At 37.8% G+C, this 18,490-nt stretch overlaps 1 protein-coding gene across 11 annotated transcripts in view; it reads left to right on the forward strand.

The window, feature by feature from the left end:
- Window positions 1-18,490, forward strand: part of LOC131591585 (oxysterol-binding protein-related protein 8-like) — an 81,032-nt gene that overhangs the window by 61,102 nt on the left and 1,440 nt on the right. For all 11 annotated transcript variants that reach the window (XM_058862410.1, XM_058862415.1, XM_058862420.1 and 8 more), the window contains 15 exons: window positions 2,956-3,040; window positions 4,149-4,320; window positions 7,455-7,689; window positions 9,066-9,250; window positions 9,942-10,023; window positions 10,711-10,809; window positions 11,255-11,351; window positions 11,729-11,827; window positions 12,590-12,687; window positions 13,360-13,449; window positions 14,018-14,154; window positions 14,532-14,717; window positions 17,017-17,104; window positions 17,510-17,612; window positions 18,165-18,270. In XM_058862410.1, coding sequence (XP_058718393.1) covers window positions 2,956-3,040; window positions 4,149-4,320; window positions 7,455-7,689; window positions 9,066-9,250; window positions 9,942-10,023; window positions 10,711-10,809; window positions 11,255-11,351; window positions 11,729-11,827; window positions 12,590-12,687; window positions 13,360-13,449; window positions 14,018-14,154; window positions 14,532-14,717; window positions 17,017-17,104; window positions 17,510-17,612; window positions 18,165-18,270 — 1,862 coding nt within the window. The remainder of the gene's footprint in view (window positions 1-2,955; window positions 3,041-4,148; window positions 4,321-7,454; window positions 7,690-9,065; window positions 9,251-9,941; window positions 10,024-10,710; window positions 10,810-11,254; window positions 11,352-11,728; window positions 11,828-12,589; window positions 12,688-13,359; window positions 13,450-14,017; window positions 14,155-14,531; window positions 14,718-17,016; window positions 17,105-17,509; window positions 17,613-18,164; window positions 18,271-18,490) is intronic.

Here is an 18,490-nt window from a genome sequence, read left to right on the forward strand (position 1 = left end):
CTTGTTATAATTAATTATACTCTCTAAAATATACATCTTACAATCTCACAATTAGTAGCTCTTCTAAATCTTAAATTGATACAGATCTACTGTCACATCTGTAGAATATGCTGTGTTAAATTTGCCATCCTTTTCTTAGGCAAGTCAGCCAGTATAATTCCTGATGCGTGTGGTCATTTTGGATTGTGATCATTTATTAGTGTTACCTGATTTTCCAAACTTAGATCAAATCACTTGTAGTTTCTTTTGAATAATTTTATTTTATTGTTGCTTAGGCAAACTTTTCAGTAATTAGTGGTGATCTCACATTTGCAGAACACAAAGTCCATATCCTTTTCCAAAGCTATAGCATTTGGTGTTAATGTGTTTTATTATGATATGTATACATACATTGCAAAGTGGTGGCCTGTCTGCAGAGGATCACAAATCAGTCTTATATTTCTTAATTGCTTGGCAGTGAGAAATGGATTTGTTTGTTTTTTTAAATAGATATTTAGAATTTAGAGGACATGCCCTACCAGATTTTTACTTTTTTAAGGTAGGTCAAATTTTGAACCTGAACAAATTGATATTGTCCATTCTAAATGTGCTGAGAGCTGGAGTGGCATCTGTTCATTTTGGTATGGCTATTTGCAGTTGAGAATTACTGGATTCCATTAGATAAAAGGCCTTTAAGTTGAAACCCTTTTCTGCCGTATTTACCTAGTCAATCATAATGTCCCAGTTACAGATTTATTATTACGAGGCAAACTTGCATGAGAGTATTAGCAATTGACTGATCTAGAGTAGATTTACCAGAAAGAGCCTCAAGTCCAAGGCAAATTGAGCCTTGTTTGCAGTTAGTGCAGAAAGATAGCATTGCAGAAAGCATGTATAGAGGTATAAGTACTGCAGGAGATTTTCTGACTTGAACACATTACCCATGGTGTAGTTCTGGCAGACTGCAAATTCTCTTCTGCAGTAGTTTGTGGTCAGTCACTTCACATGCTCCCTTAAGCCTGTTGCTGTGGTCTTTGATGTTCCCCCTGCACTCTGAGGTAGCTGATGCACTGTACTGTGTTCATCTTCCTTGTGTGCCTGGTCCTGATGCCATTTCAATTTCTGAAATTAATAATTAGACAAGTTAATGCAAATAATCTTTTCTGAGTAAATTTTAGGGTGACTGCATATCAGTTTCCATTGTTGTCTTTGAAACAATGTTCATGGCATTTGAGTTTTATTGACATGAATATTCTGTAAGAAGTAAACTTCAACATTTTTTAATATAACAGAATTTTTAACTTGACCATTGGCTTGGAGTAGTAGCAGCATTCCACCAGAAACAGAGACAATCCAAATAAAGTCACCCAGCAAACAGAAATTAATGTGCCTCTTGTACCGATCACTAATTACTGGAAATTGGTTTTGAAACCATAATGGGTGATACCAAAGAAGAGTATCCGGTGCTGTTGGAACAGTAACCAATTAGAGGAAATCAAGATCATGAACAGTTATATAAAATGAGTCACCTTACTTAAATCTTTGCTAAAAATTACTCACTTGATTTTAATCAATATATTGTTAGAACACTTAGGGACTGTAACTTTCTTGAATTAAAAAAAAAGCAAAACCAGATACCAAAACCACACTTCATCTATAAGCTGTAGTTGTTTGGTACAGAGTAAGTAGCCTACCCTAAAGTGCCACAGTATAAACCCAAAGGGCAGATCTCATGAGCAGAAGTGTGCCCCAGTGTTCTGTGACCAGAGAGTTTCAAGGCCCTCTGGTGGCTGAGGACTTTGCACAGTGCTGGCAGCACCCCAGCATGTCTCCCATCCCTGCCTGGTGTGGTGCCATGGTGCTCTCCTCTCCTCAGGTGACACTGGGCTTCTTCCCTGCCTTCCCACCCTTGGGCTGAGGAGTGGTCATGCATTGGGGTTGTCCCTCTTGGTTCTTGGTACCCACTAACTCCTAACCCCAGTGTTGCTGCTTCACCAAAGACTTTTTGTAGGCACACCTTCCCACTCTCTCAGAGGAAGACTGAGGTTTGGAATCTTGTTTCTAGCACCCAATTGCTGTTACTCTATACTGACTCCTCAGGAGTTCTGAACATCATTTACACCAGCACTAGCTTACCTGTATTGGTATTTAAGTCCCACCAAGACTACTCCTTTACCTGCTTCTCGCCCTCAGAAATGTTCTGGCTGTTTCATTTGCTTGCTTCTAAAATTACCTGCCTTTATCTGCTTTTGCTCAAAACTTTTGCTGGCTTTCCAATTCCCTCTTCTAAGCCTTATATTGGCTTTCCATTAGGCTTCTCTGGGGCAAATCAGTAAAGATCAAAGTTTGTTAACTCATCAGTTAGGCAGGCTTAACCCAGCTTTCAGCGATAGCTTCAAGTATGTTTAATACAGCCCTCTTTGCCTATCTATTGTCTTAAAGTTACCGTAGATAAACTTTTTTTTGGAAGGGACTTTAAAATGGTTATTTAACATTTTATTCCAAAATGAAGGTTGACAGAAATGGAAAGTCTTTTGAATTTGTGGGGGTTTTTTTGTTTGTTTGTTTGTTTGTTTTAAAAAAATGTGAAGTGTGAAGAACTTCACAGTTGAAAATAGAACTTTGGCCAAGTCTGATTTATTCACCAAATAAACAACCCCACCCCACCCCACCCCCCCAAAAAAACACACACCCAAATCAAAAACAAAAAACCCAAACCAAATTATTTTATTTTTTTTAAATCCCAAACACCATTCTTTTGGGAAGTGGGCTTGAATTGGGTCCTGTACTTAGAATGAAGTCTTTGAAGAAATCCAGTGAAAGAGGGCTGTCCATCTTTCCATTCATGTCTTCATTAGATGTTGCTGAGTAACAGTAAATAGCCCTGCAGTGTGTCAGCTTCTTACTACATTGAATGATAAACTGTAAAACTGAATTAAAATATCTGATGCTCGTTCTTGTTTTGTGTATTTCAAGGGCCCTAAAGGTGAAGCAGTTGGTGCTATAACTCTGCCGTTGCCCACCAGTTACTTGATTGTCCGAGCCGCTTCAGAATCAGATGGTAAATAGATACTTGACTGATTTTCAGCAGTGACAACAGTCAGTTATGAGAAAGATGGTTTCAATTGTCTTATCATGTCTGCTACAGCACTTTGATTGTAGTTTGTTGTGAAGGCTCTCCTTTAATTTAGAGTATTCAATAATGTTTTGGTACTAGTACATTTTCATGGTTTTTAAAGGAGAATATTGACCTGAAGGAAAAGCTATTTAACTCCTTGCAGTTGCCTTTTGTTGACTGGGTAGAGAAAGGGGAAAGGGTTATCTGTGATTTAGCTATATTAATGTATGTCTAAATATCAACTGCCTATGTAATGTGCTAATATGGATGTGTTCTTATTAAAGCATTTATGTGTTAAGTGCAGCAGTTGCACTGAGTTCTAGTAGTAAAAATACCTTCAAAATGTCATTTTGTAAACACCCCTTCACTGGGAAGATGGTGATCAGTGCAACCACCTTGTAAAGTTATACCAAACTGTTGTGTGGCTCTTTCTAGCATGTGCCTTTCATCTACTGGTTAATTAAGCATACTCCTGCAGACTTTAAAAACCAGACTCTCTCTTCTGTATTGAGAAATGGATTAGATACATGGAAAATAAGTAGTAAGAAGGGGAAAGAATACCCAAATTTGTTCAGTTACTTTCTGCCAAAGAAAATTAGAATATCTGCTTTTTATCTTTTGAAATGTTATTTATACACTATCATTATAGCTCTTTTTCCATGCTATTATTATATTACTTGGGTAAATTTTGCCAAATGATGCAGTTACTTAGTCTTCAGAGCTAGAGCAGGGCTGCAGGCAACTTTGGGGGCATTCCACCGTCAGGCTTTCATTAAGGAAGAAATGCTGGAATATGCTCTAACAAAATCATGATTTACCTTGTTTCTCCTGCCCTGAAGCATCCCTTGTACCAAAGCTGGGCAGTTGTGAGATATTTTTATGTCCCCACCAGACCGTAAAATCCAATGCATGTAACATGGAACAACTCTGAAGTGTGTCTTCAAAGGCAATGTAAGCAGGCCCAAAGGACTAACTTTCCCATTTAGGAAACAGAAGTGGTATAGTTCTGTTAAATCCTTAATTTTTAGTCTAATACTAAATTTGTCTTCAGGCAGGTGTTGGATGGATGCTCTGGAGCTAGCACTGAAGTGTTCAGGTCTGCTTAAACGTACAATGATTAGGGAAGGTAAAGAACACGACTTGAACTCCTCAGCCGACAGTACTCATGTCTCTTTCTATGGTCTGATTCGTGCTAACAACTTACACAGTGGAGAAAACTTACCGTAAGTGAATTAATTACTAAGCCTGATTGCATTCTGGCAGAAGCTTGTAGTGATAATTTCACCACGGGGAGGCTAAGGCTGCAGTTTGTGTTGCTCCTGAGTTCTCTTTATATGCCTTATTTGCAGTGTGTTTTATGCCCTGCACATAAAATGAAAAAATCTTTTTTCCAGCAAAGCAGATCCAGGGGAAAGTTTGATCCAAGGAACTAGGAGTATCTCATCAGTAAGTTTAAGTACTCAGTTAAACTGTTCAAAATAGAAAAATTAAAATTTTAAGGTGGTGTCTCTTGTTAGCTTCAGCAGAATGTCAGAAGCTTAGTACATGTGACAAAAGGTGGTAGATGTGAATTTAAGTTGCTGCTTTTTTAGTTAAAGAAATAAATTATGCTTTATTTAAACGGTTTCAGCATGAATCATCAGACGGATGAATAATAATTCGGTCACCTTATGATTAAATGAATAAAAGTTAAAATTGTCTTATATCACCTGGTATCTAATGTCTGAGAGCCCTTGAGTTACTCCCTGGTTATTTCAATAAAAACTTTCAGCCCAATTTTTGTGAGCATAAGCTTTTGTGGAAATAAATTAAGTGTAGTGAATAAATGGCTGTAGTGGATTGACTGTGGCTGGATGCCAGGCACCCACCGAAGCCTCATTACCCTGTGCAGCTGCATAGGGAGAGAAAATTTAACAAAGGATTCATGAATCGAGATAAGGACCAGAAGAGGCCACTCACTAAATGCTATCATGGGCAAAACAGGCTTAAGTTAGTGATATTAATTGAATTTTGTTAGTAATAAAATCAGAGTTGAATAATGAGAAGTAAAATCAGACCTTAAAAAAAACCTCCTTCCTACCCCTTCCTCCTTCCCCAGAGGCACAGAGACAGGGAATGGTTTTCCAGCTGCTGCTCAGGGAGAGGAGTCCATCATGGGGTCCCTCTCACAGGGATAATGATAATTCTCTGCACTTCTCCAGCATGAGTCCATCATATGGGCAGCAGTTCTCCACAAACTGCTGCCATGTGGGTCCCTCTTCCACAGGGGGTGGAAGACACAGACACAGACTGCTGCAGCATGGGTCTCCCACAGGGTCACAGGTCCTACCAGGACACTGCTCCAGCGCTGGCCTCTCCCAACAGGTCTGCAGGTCCCTGCCAGGAGCCTGCTCCAGAACAGGCCTCCCACGTGTTCACAGCCTCCTCTCAGGCATCCATCTCAGTAACTTTCCACCAATTCAACATACTTTGTGAAGATTTAACTGTCCATTTGTCTTTTCTGGGTGGGCAGAAATTTTGTACTGCTGGTACAAGTATGCTCTGCCAGAGAGAGACCAGGACTGGGAGAAATGCAATTCTTTTTTGTGTAATACATAGATAGTCTGAGAAAAGCACAAAAAAGGCAAATGCTTGCCCCCTGCAACCTGTAGTGGTTGGAGTTCGCCAATTTGAGTTTCCTGGCCAATGCACCAAATAATGTAGTGGGTTTAGCACTGACTAAAATTGTCAATGCACCTACTAGAATTATTTACTCCTTTCCTGCTGTGAGATATGAATTAGGAGGAGGCCAAAGCAGGCCCAGAACTTAAAAGGTATAAAGAAAACTTTATTAATAGAACTAAAAGAATAGTAAGATCAGAATAAAACTTTTAGAACACTTCTCCTCCCCCTGCCTGACTTATTTTTTCCCCAGCTGACATAGAGACAAAACCTGGGATTTTCAATCAGCTACCACCTCTACAATAGTCTTTCATCAGTTCTTGTAGGGAGAGGAGTTTCTCTCACCAGGCCATGGAGGTCTCCAAAAGTTCTCTTGTGACTTTTTAATTTCCACAAATAACAGCTGCCCAGAAAGTCTGCAATTGTGAAGTTCCTCCCATTTTCACAGCTTCCCCATAGCTGAGTTAATTCCCCATGCCAGCTTATGGGGTATTAAGGATGAGCTGTTCATATGTGTCCTGGTTGAGCAGGGTCAGTTCTTCCTGGTTGGAGAACTGGGTGAATGGCAGGACTCAAAGGGGTGTAGTGAATGCAGCTACATTTGGCTGGTGACACCAGCTGTGTCCCTCAGGGCTCAGTCATGGGCCTGTTCTGTTCAGTGTTTTTATCAGTGATCTGGATGTAGGAGTTGAATACACTCTTAGGAATTTTGCTGACAGTACCAAGCTGGGAGGTGCTGCTGACTCTCTCAAAGGATGAGAGGCCTCGCAGAGGGTTCTGCCTGGATTGGAGAGCTGGGCAATCATCAGTGGCATGGAATTAAAGAAGTCCCAGTGCCTGATTCTGCACCTAGGGCAGGGTAATGCCAGGCACAAGAATAGACTGGCAGAGGCGTGGCTGGGGAGCAGCCCTGCCCTCACGGTGGCCCAAGGCTGTGAGGCAGTGCAGGGCCAGATGAGGGGCAGTGGGAAGGGGCCAGGGGGTCTGTCTGACAAGTGAGATCAACATGGATCAGCAGTGAGCCCAGGCAGCAAAGAGGGCAAACCCCCATCCTTGGGTGCATCAAACAAACAAACATTACCCAGCTTGTCAAGAGAGTTGATTATGCCGCTATATTCAACATTTGTGTGGCCTCACCTTGAGGGATGTGTGCTCTTCTGGGCCTCAAAATTTAGAAAGGTTATTAAGGTTTTTGACTATGTTCTGATGAGGACCAACAAATCTTGTTAAAGAGCTGGAAGGCATGATCTGTGAGGAGGGACTGAGAACTTTGTCTCCTTCTGAGAAAAGGAGGCTGAGATGCAAACTGAGCTCTCTTACAGCTTTTTGAGGAGGGGAACTGGAAGGAGAGGTGCTGAACTCTTCTCTCTGGTTTGGAAGCATCGGAATGGTTTAAAGGATAATCAGAATAGGTTTAGACTGGACATTAGGGAGCGGTGTTTTACCGAGCATATGGTCAGACACTTGAACAGGCTTCCTAGAGAGGTGCTTGATCTCCCAGGCTCATCAGTGTCATTTGACAGTTCAGTGAGAAGAGTATACATCCAGTATGTTTCCAGCAAGACTAGTTTGAGACTGCTGCCACCTCAGTCTTGATGCTGGTAATTTTGGTGTGTATTCTATTAAGATCCTGGTTTGGAAACAATTAAATGATTTTGTAAAGTTAAAGATTCATTTAGCCTTTGTTTTTTAATAGGTTAAATGACAGTGAAATGGAAAGGCATCACTTCAAAGATCAAGATACCTACTCTGACAAGTCTGATAAGGAAAATGACCACGACCATGAGGAATCTGACAATGATGGTTTGGGGAAAAGTGAAGAAAGCGATAGTGACACATCGGAGCGACAGGATGATTCTTATGTCGATCCAGAACCAATTGATATCAAGGAAACCATTTACTTAGAACAGAATCATGAAGAACTTGGGGAGGTAAAAGTGCTGTTGATGTACTGAGTAAGCAGTTTCTCCAAATAGCAAGCTGATGTTTTAAGGGTCAGGCTCCACTTGAAAGCTGACTTGCAGGATTGGCTTTCATATTTTCAGCAATAAAATATAGGAAAGGTTCTGTTCACCCATATTCTGCTCTGCTTTGCCACTCTTGTGCTGAGATTTTAACAGCAATAAGGAAATTACCTAGTGTATTGCTCAGACAGAGGGTACAGAAAGGGTGACCTGCAGCAGAAGTTCATCATGACTACTTGTTCTTTTGTTGTTAAACTTCTGTTTGGCTTTTATTAACTTAGACCTGTTCTTTTCTTTAAGTAAAAATCTTTGAAATGAAGGTTTGAATGCAACCTGACACTTCTTTTTTTCCTCCTGTAAGAGAGAAGTTAAGCAGTTGTAGTCTGCAGAATTTAGTGGAAGGCTTGCTGTGCTTCTGATGTCACCTTGCATTCTAATGATTCCCCAGAGCTGCTATTCCACTTCTGCAGGTTGTTTTATGTATTTGCCTATACACGGAAATATGACAGGGATTTGTAAACCAAAAATCGTGGTAACAGAAATCAAAATTAGTCTTTTCACAAATCTCCTCTTTTTTCTTAAGAGAAATGACTGTGAGATATTTTTTTTTTCTACTCATGGAACTTGAATATCTTACACTTTAGTGCTTTCTAGTACCATGTCTAGACAGCAATATTTGAGAAAAAGCTGAGGAGTTTTAAGTGACAGAGTTTTGAGTATGTGTTTTAGAACTGTTCTGGAAAAAAGGATGCCTTTCCTTGCTTTCCCTACAACCATTGCTCTTGATTTCAGCAACTATATGGGATAATATCTCCCCTCTTGGACAGAAAGGAGCATGGAGTGTGGCTGCTGGTTTTGCTCAGTTACCCCTAAGTTGTGTATTTTTTTTTTTTAAGGAAAACCACTGATGGTGCTGACTGATCCCAGACAGTGAAAAGTGTAGACATGCCATCTTTTATGGTTAGGAAGAGCTGGAAGAATGACCAGCCCTTTGGTGTCTAAGTCCTGCATTTGAGAAGAGAGTAATGCAGGTGATGCCTAGGGAAGGACTAAGGAAGGATTTCTGAACCACATTCTATCTCAAATTTTTCCAGGCTAGAGATAATGTAAACCAAATGCAGTTTTTAATGCTGAATAGTAGATCTGTCATACTTCATTAAAGATGTATCATAAGTGCATTTATAGAAACTTGATCTAACTTCCATAGTTGCTTTAGCATCTCAGAGTGGTTTATTTTAAGTATCCATTTCCCATTCTCACTGCAACCTTAGAATGTGTTGACCTGTCTTTTGGAGGATTGTTTGCTTTGTCCTTTCTGTAAGCAGTTTTTTGGTTCATCCTAGGCAGGTGAGGCTGCTCAGACAGAAGAAGTGTCAGAAGAAAACAAAAGTTTGATTTGGACACTGTTGAAGCAAGTCAGGCCAGGAATGGACTTGTCCAAGGTTGTACTGCCTACATTTATTTTGGAACCTCGCTCTTTCCTGGACAAGCTGTCTGATTACTACTACCATGCAGACTTTCTGTCTGAGTAAGTCAATCCAGTCTCTGGTTTTCATCCTTACCATTTTTTAAAATTAAAACAGTGTCAGATACTGTCATTTTCTGAAAGCTAACTGCCATGAGAGGTCATATAATACATCTTGAAGTCTGGCCCTTCTTACAATTTAATAGTAGTCATGTTGCAGGCGTTTCTGGTTTAGCTTCTGAAGACTGGTTGAAAGACTTCAGAAAATTAGTTCAATTTTTTTTCTTCAAGAAGCATATTTTAAATGAGAAACCAATACTAGTTATTTTTTTTAATTCAGTGTTATTTTCTGTCCATATTTATAGTTGCCTGCTCAAATGTAGCTAATAAATTAAAGACTGTAAATTGAAATATTATTCAGCTCAGAGCTCTGCATGTAAGCAGGCTGGTAGTAAAAAGATACCAAAGTAGTAAACTAAATGGAAGAACTTGAGTGGAGGTGGGGCAGAATTTAACATTGCAAAGAACAGACTCAAATATGGAAATACCATTTCTGGTATTTTTGTTTGACTTCAATTTTCAGACAATTATTTGAAAATTTTAAATTTGGTGAGATTGGACTGAAAGTTTTGCAGTAGTACAAATCACAGACCTTCTTTTAGTCAGCTCATACATTGAAGATATGTCACAACAATTGATAGCATGTTATAAGTGATGCAATACTGATACTTGATCTGTGTGTTGTGTTTCACAGAGCTGCTCTTGAAGAGAATGCTTACAACCGCATGAAAAAAGTAGTGAAATGGTATTTATCAGGATTCTACAAAAAGCCAAAGGTATACTTTCACATATTATTTTGTCTTTAGTCATTGCGTCTAGTTTGAGGACTCAGGGATATACTGGAGTAAGTTTTTCTTTTTAAATTTAATGCACTTTTTAAAAAATCAAAGTTAAGTTTGCATTGCTTACAGAAACACATAATGGAAATTTTTGGTCCCTAGCCATTCAATTCAAGCTATATTCAATTGCATTTGTCCCTTGGAGTAGAAGTTGAACTAAATGTTTTTTTATGAAGTTGAGCCAGCTCTATATTTATCATTCTTCAGTGATATAAGTCTGAAATTGGAGGACTAATGTTTCCACCACATCATTTAGCTTTGCACTAAATATTCTTCATAGTCATGTTGTTGGGAAATAGTGCTGACAGAAAGTACTTACTACCTAACTTAGGATAAAAGCTCTGTAATAATTCTACAAAAACAAAAAAACCCCTTATATTCTGTGTGTCCTTACATGTAGAATAGTTTATTTGCTATACTGAATGTATGATGATTTCCTTAGAATGAAGAGCAGACTAATTGAGCATAATATTCAAATGATGAAATCAAGTACCATGTACTTTAGCATATATATGATAATAATTTTTTTTCCTGTGTGTCTTATCTTCAATGATAGACTGATAAAGTGTTTTGTGACCTGTGTAAGTGCACAGTATGGTTACTCTCTATTCAATTTCTGTTTAGGGACTAAAAAAGCCGTACAATCCGATACTTGGGGAGTTTTTCCGCTGCATGTGGATTCATCCAAGGACAAACAGCAAGACTTTTTATATTGCAGAACAGGTAGATGCACTAACTGGAAAAAATATTTTAAAGAAAAATAAATGCAGTGTATATTTTTGCTAGTTAAATGCTATGGTAGTTTCAGAAAATATATTGAAGTCTTCAAATAGCATCCTAAAACCTCTCCCAGTGAGCATAGTTTTCTTACAGATGTCTCTTTTAAGTGTGTCTTCCTAAAGAGAGAGAGGGAAGAAAGTGTTTCCAGTACTTCTGTTCCTCTTCCCCTGGAACAAGTTATTGGCTGATTTTCTTAATTCTTGAAATTCAGTAGGTGATTGCTTGATTTTTATCTCTAAAGGTTTTAGTCAAACTGTTCATGTATTAACTGCACTCTAATATGTGCAGCCTGAATTTTGCATTGTCATTATTAGCTCAACATTTATATTATATTTACTATATTGCTTGTTTTTGTTTTTCTCAAATATGTGTGTTGTTTTTCCAACAGGTGTCACATCATCCTCCAGTATCTGCCTTCTATGTTAGCAACCGTAAAGATGGTTTTTGCCTTAGTGGTAGCATTCTGGCCAAATCAAAATTCTATGGTAAATAATGGGGTTTTTTTTGCTTGTATGTGTATTGAGGCATGCAAAATTGGTGCACGTGAGCTATGTTTTGTGGATGAAAGGCTTTTAGAAGGGTCAGTGTTTTGCTTGTTGTATTGTCCTTTCCTTACAAAGTTCTTGCTACTGGTTTTCAGAATTTTAATTTCTATTTTTGAATGTTTTCTATGTTTGAATATTATTTTTATGTTTTAGTTTTTAATTGGAGAATGCTATGTATTAAAGTGGCTCCACTAGACAGGGTAGGTTGCAGTGTTAAATATACTGATTTTTTTAATTGTATTGCTTAGTTATTATTAGGAAATTATTACTGATGTCTTGCAGGGTGAGAAATATGACAGTCTGTCTTTGAATTTCAGGGAATTCATTATCTGCCATACTAGATGGAGAAGGACGGCTAACGTTTCTAAATAGGGGAGAAGATTATGTAATGACAATGCCATATGCCCATTGTAAAGGTAGTGTTCTTTTTCATTCTCTAGCTGGCAAAGTTATGAGAAAATAATTTTATTATTCTAAATAGTTCATTTTTCTAAATAATATGCTGTGTTGAATTCAAGCCTGTCCTCTGGAGGAGAGTGTTCTGAACATTGGCAACATTGGAGGCTCTAGGTTTCCACATATTTTATCAGGAGAAAAATACACCTGTTGTTTAAGCCATGATTTAATTTTTTACACTGGAAAAGATTTTTTTTTTCCTAACTAGTAAGAAATAGTAAGAGCATATGTACATACATGATTATCTGTCACTACGTGACATTAATTTACTGTTTGAGTTGCCTTTTTTTAGAGCAGCTTTGAGCTTTTCCACTGTTTTCCTCTAGTAAACATGAAAGGCAACGTAGTATCTACACCACAGTGTGATTTGATTAAAAGTCACATGATTATAAATCATGAACATTTGCCCTTTGTTTCACTATGGGAAACAGGTCAGTGCTTTGTAAGTTTTCTGGAAGGTAATAGCACATAATAGGTTGCAGAATTGCTCACTTTTAAGCTGTAACTTAGTATTTTCTACCCATATACTCCAGAATTCCCTTTTAGAATACACAGAATCACACAGGAAAGGTCATCTGAAAATACAATTTTTCCTCTGGCACAAGCATGTTTACCCTAGCAATTGTACCCAAGCAACTTAGGGGTTTTGTTTTGTTCAGTTAAAAACATTTGTTTTAGCTGGAGGTTTTTGATTTTTTCTGTTGCTTTTTTTTCTCTTGCAGGAATTCTTTATGGAACAATGACCTTGGAGCTTGGAGGAATAGTCAACATCACCTGTGAGAAAACTGGCTACAGTGCAACAATTGAATTCAAACTCAAGGTTAGTGAATGCTGTGAGTGGGCGCAAGAAGGAGAATGAACATAATGTCCACTCACATGAGCTAAACAAAGGTTTGTCAACTAATTCTAGATGGCTTCTGAAAAATGCATTTGCTATCCTTGAGGTGGAAACTGATTTAAAGCTGAAAAAACAGTTTTCAAGAAGTCTGCACATGGAGAAGGAAACTGTATTCAGTTGGAATTATAGGGCAAACATTAAAGTTGGGAGGCTGTGTTAACTGACAATTTGCCTTGTCAGTCCACAGGATACATGGGCAGCCTGTCAAAAGGCCAAAGAAAATCCCTGGCAATTGTTGTTGTTGTTTCTACAAAATAAAATCTCTAGTAACAAATGGTCCTTGGCAAAGCTGTGAAATAAGTGTAGCAAATGACTGTGTCATTCGGGATATTGTCACTGTTTTCTGCATTATTTTCTGTTTTCTTTCCACATATGTTACACAATACTTTTACTCAGAAAATCTTTTCAGAAGGAGGAAATAAGAAACTACTTACTCTGGTTTTACACTCCTTTAATAGGTAGAAGATAAAATATTAAAGATATCAGGGCTGTTTACAGCACATTTCACAAATTCACATTTTTCCTTAAACAAAATATAAGCAAAAATAAAATGTTATTAAAATAAACATGAAACCATTTCCTTTTGTTTTGCAGCCTTTTTTGGGTAACAATGACAGTGTTAACCAAATATCAGGGAGAATTAAGCTTGGCAAAGAAGTTCTGGCCTTATTAGAGGGTCACTGGGTAAGTAGTGAGTGATGTTCTTTTATAAATTCTGGCTGATGGTTGAGACAGGTGAAACTAGTTCTTAAATACAAAAAAGACTCACATTTAAAAAAAAGTTCAGTACTGCTTTTGCAGAAAGTATTCAAGCAAGTATAGAATCAACATTGTTCTATTTGCAGCTCTTAAAAGGTGGAAAAGTGCACATTTAAGTAGTTTGTGAAGAAAATGAAGTGTTGCTTCACAATTAAGCTTGTGAAATATTTTGGTATATGCATGAGTACTATTAAGAATTTTTATGGCACCAGAATGAAATTTTTAAGGTTGTTTCAGTTCTGGTGCAGTGGCATGGCATCACTCATTTTTGGATGTAGTAATGATTCCATTGCATCTCTGTTCCAAGCTAGAACCTAGCAAAGAGGGCAGAAATATAATTTTAAAGTTGGCATATCTGATTATTCTTAACTGCATGCATTCTAAAGAAAATAAGTTCTTATTACAAAAAAAAAAAGGCTTCTTCCTTGCTTTTTTGTTGTTTTGGCACTTTTGGAGATAATTACAATGAAGATACCAATCATATCTGTTACAGGACAGTGAAGTTATTATTAGTGACAAGAAGACAGGTGTTTCAGAGACATTCTGGAACCCAACATCTGATATGAAACAGCGTAGATTACATAGATACACTGTGAAGTTTGAGGAGCAAGATGACTTTGAGTCAGAGAAGTAAGTTCACTTTAGAACCATCTATTTATTTTACCAAAATAAAACTCATAATCTTCTCCAAATTAGAAGCAAATAATAATTACTTTCCCATGTTTGATGATACTAGCTTTTGATGATAAAAGTAACATTGTTAAATATAAGATCATTATTTATTATTATTATTATTATTTATATATTTGTATATATTTATTATTATTATAATACCTTATAATCAGGAAATCTCGATATAAATGTATATAAAACATCTATTAAAAGGGTAATATGGGTAATTTGGAAGGTGGTCCATTTACTTAGCCTATAATTGAGGAAATTGTTTGCAATTCTTTCTGTGAGCCAAATTGTGACTCTGGTGACTCTGTATTTTGTTCATTTGTCAGGCTTTGGCAACAAGTGACAAAAGCAATAAATAATAAAGACCAAACAGAAGCTACTCAGGAGAAGTATATTCTGGAAGAAGCTCAGAGAAAGAGTGCCAAAGAGAGGAAACTTAAGGGTGAAGAGTGGACATGCAAGCTGTTCGATCAGGATTCAGTCACAGGAGAGTGGCACTACAAATATGCTGAGTGAGTCCTGGAGTGCTTGGTAATGTTGCTGAGCCTCTTTCTGTGGTTTCTGCAACAAAAGAACTAATTCATATAGCTTATTTACATGTAGCCGTGTAGCCTTGCTATGTTATAGATTTTTTGGGGGCTTGGGAATTTGGGGTGCATTGTCCTCCCTTCTTTCCCCCTAGACTGACCAGAACATCTACATAGATTTTCCCAAACTGGAAAATGTGATACATATAGGCATACCAGCTGGAAATCAGAAAATCTAGTGTCTGAAAATCAGAGAAGCCTGTGCTTAGCTGGATTGAGCCATTTAATTTGCTATATATTAGAATAATTCTTAGAATAGCAGGTTGACAGCAATAATTAACGCTGGGATCAGGTAGCTCTGCCTGTCAAATATGCCCTGGACAAGAGTGTCTGTGAATGTCTTCGTGTAATGCTGTGGGTCAGAAGCTGAAGATGTAGCTGTGTCCCTGACTCCTGGAAGGATGCATTCTGTGTCCTCACCAATGTTTCAAAAGTCAACTTGAAGCTGAGCCCTTCACTAGTGATGGTTTTCACAGAGCACCCATGCTCTGCTGAGGTTTTTTTTTCAGTACCCAGCTTGCTTCTGTATTGTAGGGTTTGTAAAGTAAAATAGCCAAAGATGATACACACAAAGTTAAGTAACTTTGAACCTGTGGATGCTGGAAGCATGTTTCCATGGCTAAACCTGGGAGGCCTTTACCTTTCTGTTCAAGAATGGAGATACTGAGGTAATGGCCTAAGTGTACGTACAGGGAAGAGTACAAAAATCCTGAGCATTCTACATGTCTCCAGCAAATTTGCAACTTGGAGGTTTTCTGGAACTAAACAAGGAATCTGTGTGTATAACAACTCTCAATATATTTATTTTCCATGATTTTCATTGGTTTCTTATTAAATTTGTGCAGACTTTCATCACTGAAAACATCATGTAGCAGGGAAATTCCCCAACTAGACTAAATGCTCAGTGAAGCACTCGCTCTTGGTTTGAATTCTCTAGTGCTGTTGATGGCTCTTCCTGTTGGAAGAGTTGTGAACAGTCTATCTGAATTGACGGCCCATACTCTTTAACCCTTTGCAGAACCATTAGGAAGAGAACCATACCTGAAATCTCTTAGACTCAACCCTGCAGCTTTAAGATCTATCATGTTAATCTGCATTATTTCTGATGTCCTTGAGGCCTTGTGGTTCAAGGATGTGCCACAGAAATTTTGCTGTGTGCCAGAGAGCAGTCTGCACTGACAGCATTCCCTGGAAGAAGCCTTTCTCTCTTTTCAAGCATATAATGCTGGCTCACCACCTGGTCCATGTAGAGAGCAGTCTTCTACACTTACTGTGAAGGATGTTCAGTGAGCTGGAGCATTTGTTAAGGTATCTGGATTATGGATTTAGCATCTGGATTACAAATAGAGAAGAGAGCAATGCCTAGTTCTTAACCCAGTTACCTCAGATGACATTTAATTCAAGTCAGGTTAAGCTAAGATGTAAGTGCAGGTCTGTGTTCACAACATCTGAAACAGCTACAGCTCTTTAAAAGGCATACAGGAGGACATGAAAGGAAATCCGTGTTTAATCTACTCTCACTAAAGCTGTGCGTCAGAATATCCTTCCTGCAGCTCACTTGCAGTTTCTGTCCTGAAAAGTCTGTCATCAGTCGTGACGTTGGTATTTTCCTTTGGCTGCTTGTTCTCCAGTGAGCTATGCTGTTGTGTTATTTTTTAAATTCTCTAGCAGACTACAGAATTGGTAATTGGTAAAACACTCTTAAAAAATCAGTACAAGAAAACTGTGCATAGTGTCTCATGAAACCAATCTTGATTACCATAAGCCACTTTCGGGTGAAAGCAGGTTTCAGGTAGTTGATTCTTAAACTCTGCTTCATAGGCATCTTTTAAAAGGACAAAAAGAAAACAAAAAGCTGTCTAAAGATTTTTAAATTCCCCTAATTTCCCTGTAGTTGTAAAATAATAACTGTATCTGAAGCAGGAAATCTTTCCATGTTTGCAAATACATATGATTGGCAAAAAGAATTCATAATATTGTTGTTTAATCTAATAGTTTGTACCCCTATCAGCTGGCTGGGGGTTTCATCTGGAGATGAGGTTCATTTTTTAGCTCTATTGGCCCTTCAGGTTAAGACCGGACTATAGGTAGAAGATAAGATCATGATGCCATATCTGATTTCTATACAGGGTGAGTTTTAGCCTCTTCATACTGAGTAGTTTCTGAGCAAGGAAATATTTCTTATTTAAATTGCTGTAATGTTAATATTATTCACTTTGTCTAGTACCAGACCATGGGACCCTTTGAATGATATGATCCAGTTTGAAAAAGATGGCACAATCCAGACAAAAGTTCGACATCGGACACCAATGGTATGTTCCAGTTCTGACAGCACATGCAAAATCCAGGAGCTTGTATATATTACTCATTATGTGTATATAGATCATCAGAGCAATGAGGTTGATGGGAAATGCTAGTATCCTACAAAAATGTTGTTCACACAGTCCATACAACGTCTTTCACTTCTGTGTTGCATCCTAAGCAGTAGAAATTACTTGATTGGATAGAAATATAAAATACGCAAACTTGAGCTCAGCAGTTTAATGTGTACTTTTTCCCTTAGATGGGAAGATGCACAAAATTCAGACTGCTAATACATCAAAATTTTTTACTTGTACTCCTGTTAGATATTGTGCTCTTAACTGTGATTGTTTGAATGTGCTGGTTTGCTACAGTTCTGGTTTTCTGGAAATAACCCATAAATTCATCAATTTTAGGTGACTGTTCCAAAAATCAAACGAAAGCCAGCCAGTCAGAAGAAAGGAGAGTGTGGTTTCTCATCCCCAGAGCCTGATAACCAGGATTCCTCTGGGAGTGAAGGTACGAAAAGATACATTTACATACAGAAATAATAAATTTGACAGCTGAAGAGTTCAGTGTCACACATACTCCTCTTATCTCAATGTTTTTATTATGCTTTAGTTCCATGCAATGTGTGAAGCATGTTCTGGAAAACAAAAGGAGCAGAATGGCTCATGTTTTTAATTGCAGATTTTCCTGTCTTTTTAAATGCAGTGTAGGTAGACTTAAGTGCTGCACATACTTGATATCTAGGGAAAAAGAATGGTGTTTATAAACTGTTTTCTTTCTTAAAAGGTTAATTGTTTTAATTTGTAGATTAGTATGTGGCTAGAGGGTAGATTTTTGTTGTTGATAATGTTTGCAGAAGCTAAACAATATGATGAGTGTTCAAAAGATATTTCAAGCACTTAAGTTGCTGTCCCGTGGTGTAGGTGACTCTGAAATAAAGTTTTCAATAGAAGCTAGTTAGAAAATTTTCTCCTCATTTTTACTTCAGCTTTAGATTGTCATTTGTCCTTTTATGACAGCAGTTACTTCAGTCAATTACATCTGGCTTTTGTATCCTTCTAGCACAACTTTTGAAGCATAATACAAGAATAAGAAAAAAAGGGACAGATCTTGGTGAACTGCAGGGTGCCATTGAGTCTATAAAGGACACACAGGAAGACATTAAGAGGTAGTACTAATTAAAATGCTTTAAAATGGTTTACAGAATAGTAATCTCATGATTTTTTTTTTCCCATAGAGGCTGGTATGTGTCTTTACTCTTCTCAAATATTCATTGCTCATTGATGTTTCTTAGTTTTCCCCTAAAGCTGCCTTCTGTAGGGAGCCCTAACATAGTAAAAAATATCAAATTGTCAGTAATTTACAGGATATTGTTTTGTGTCTTACAG

Source organism: Poecile atricapillus, chromosome W, assembly GCF_030490865.1.
Source record: "Poecile atricapillus isolate bPoeAtr1 chromosome W, bPoeAtr1.hap1, whole genome shotgun sequence".
NCBI classification, from domain to species: domain Eukaryota; kingdom Metazoa; phylum Chordata; class Aves; order Passeriformes; family Paridae; genus Poecile; species Poecile atricapillus.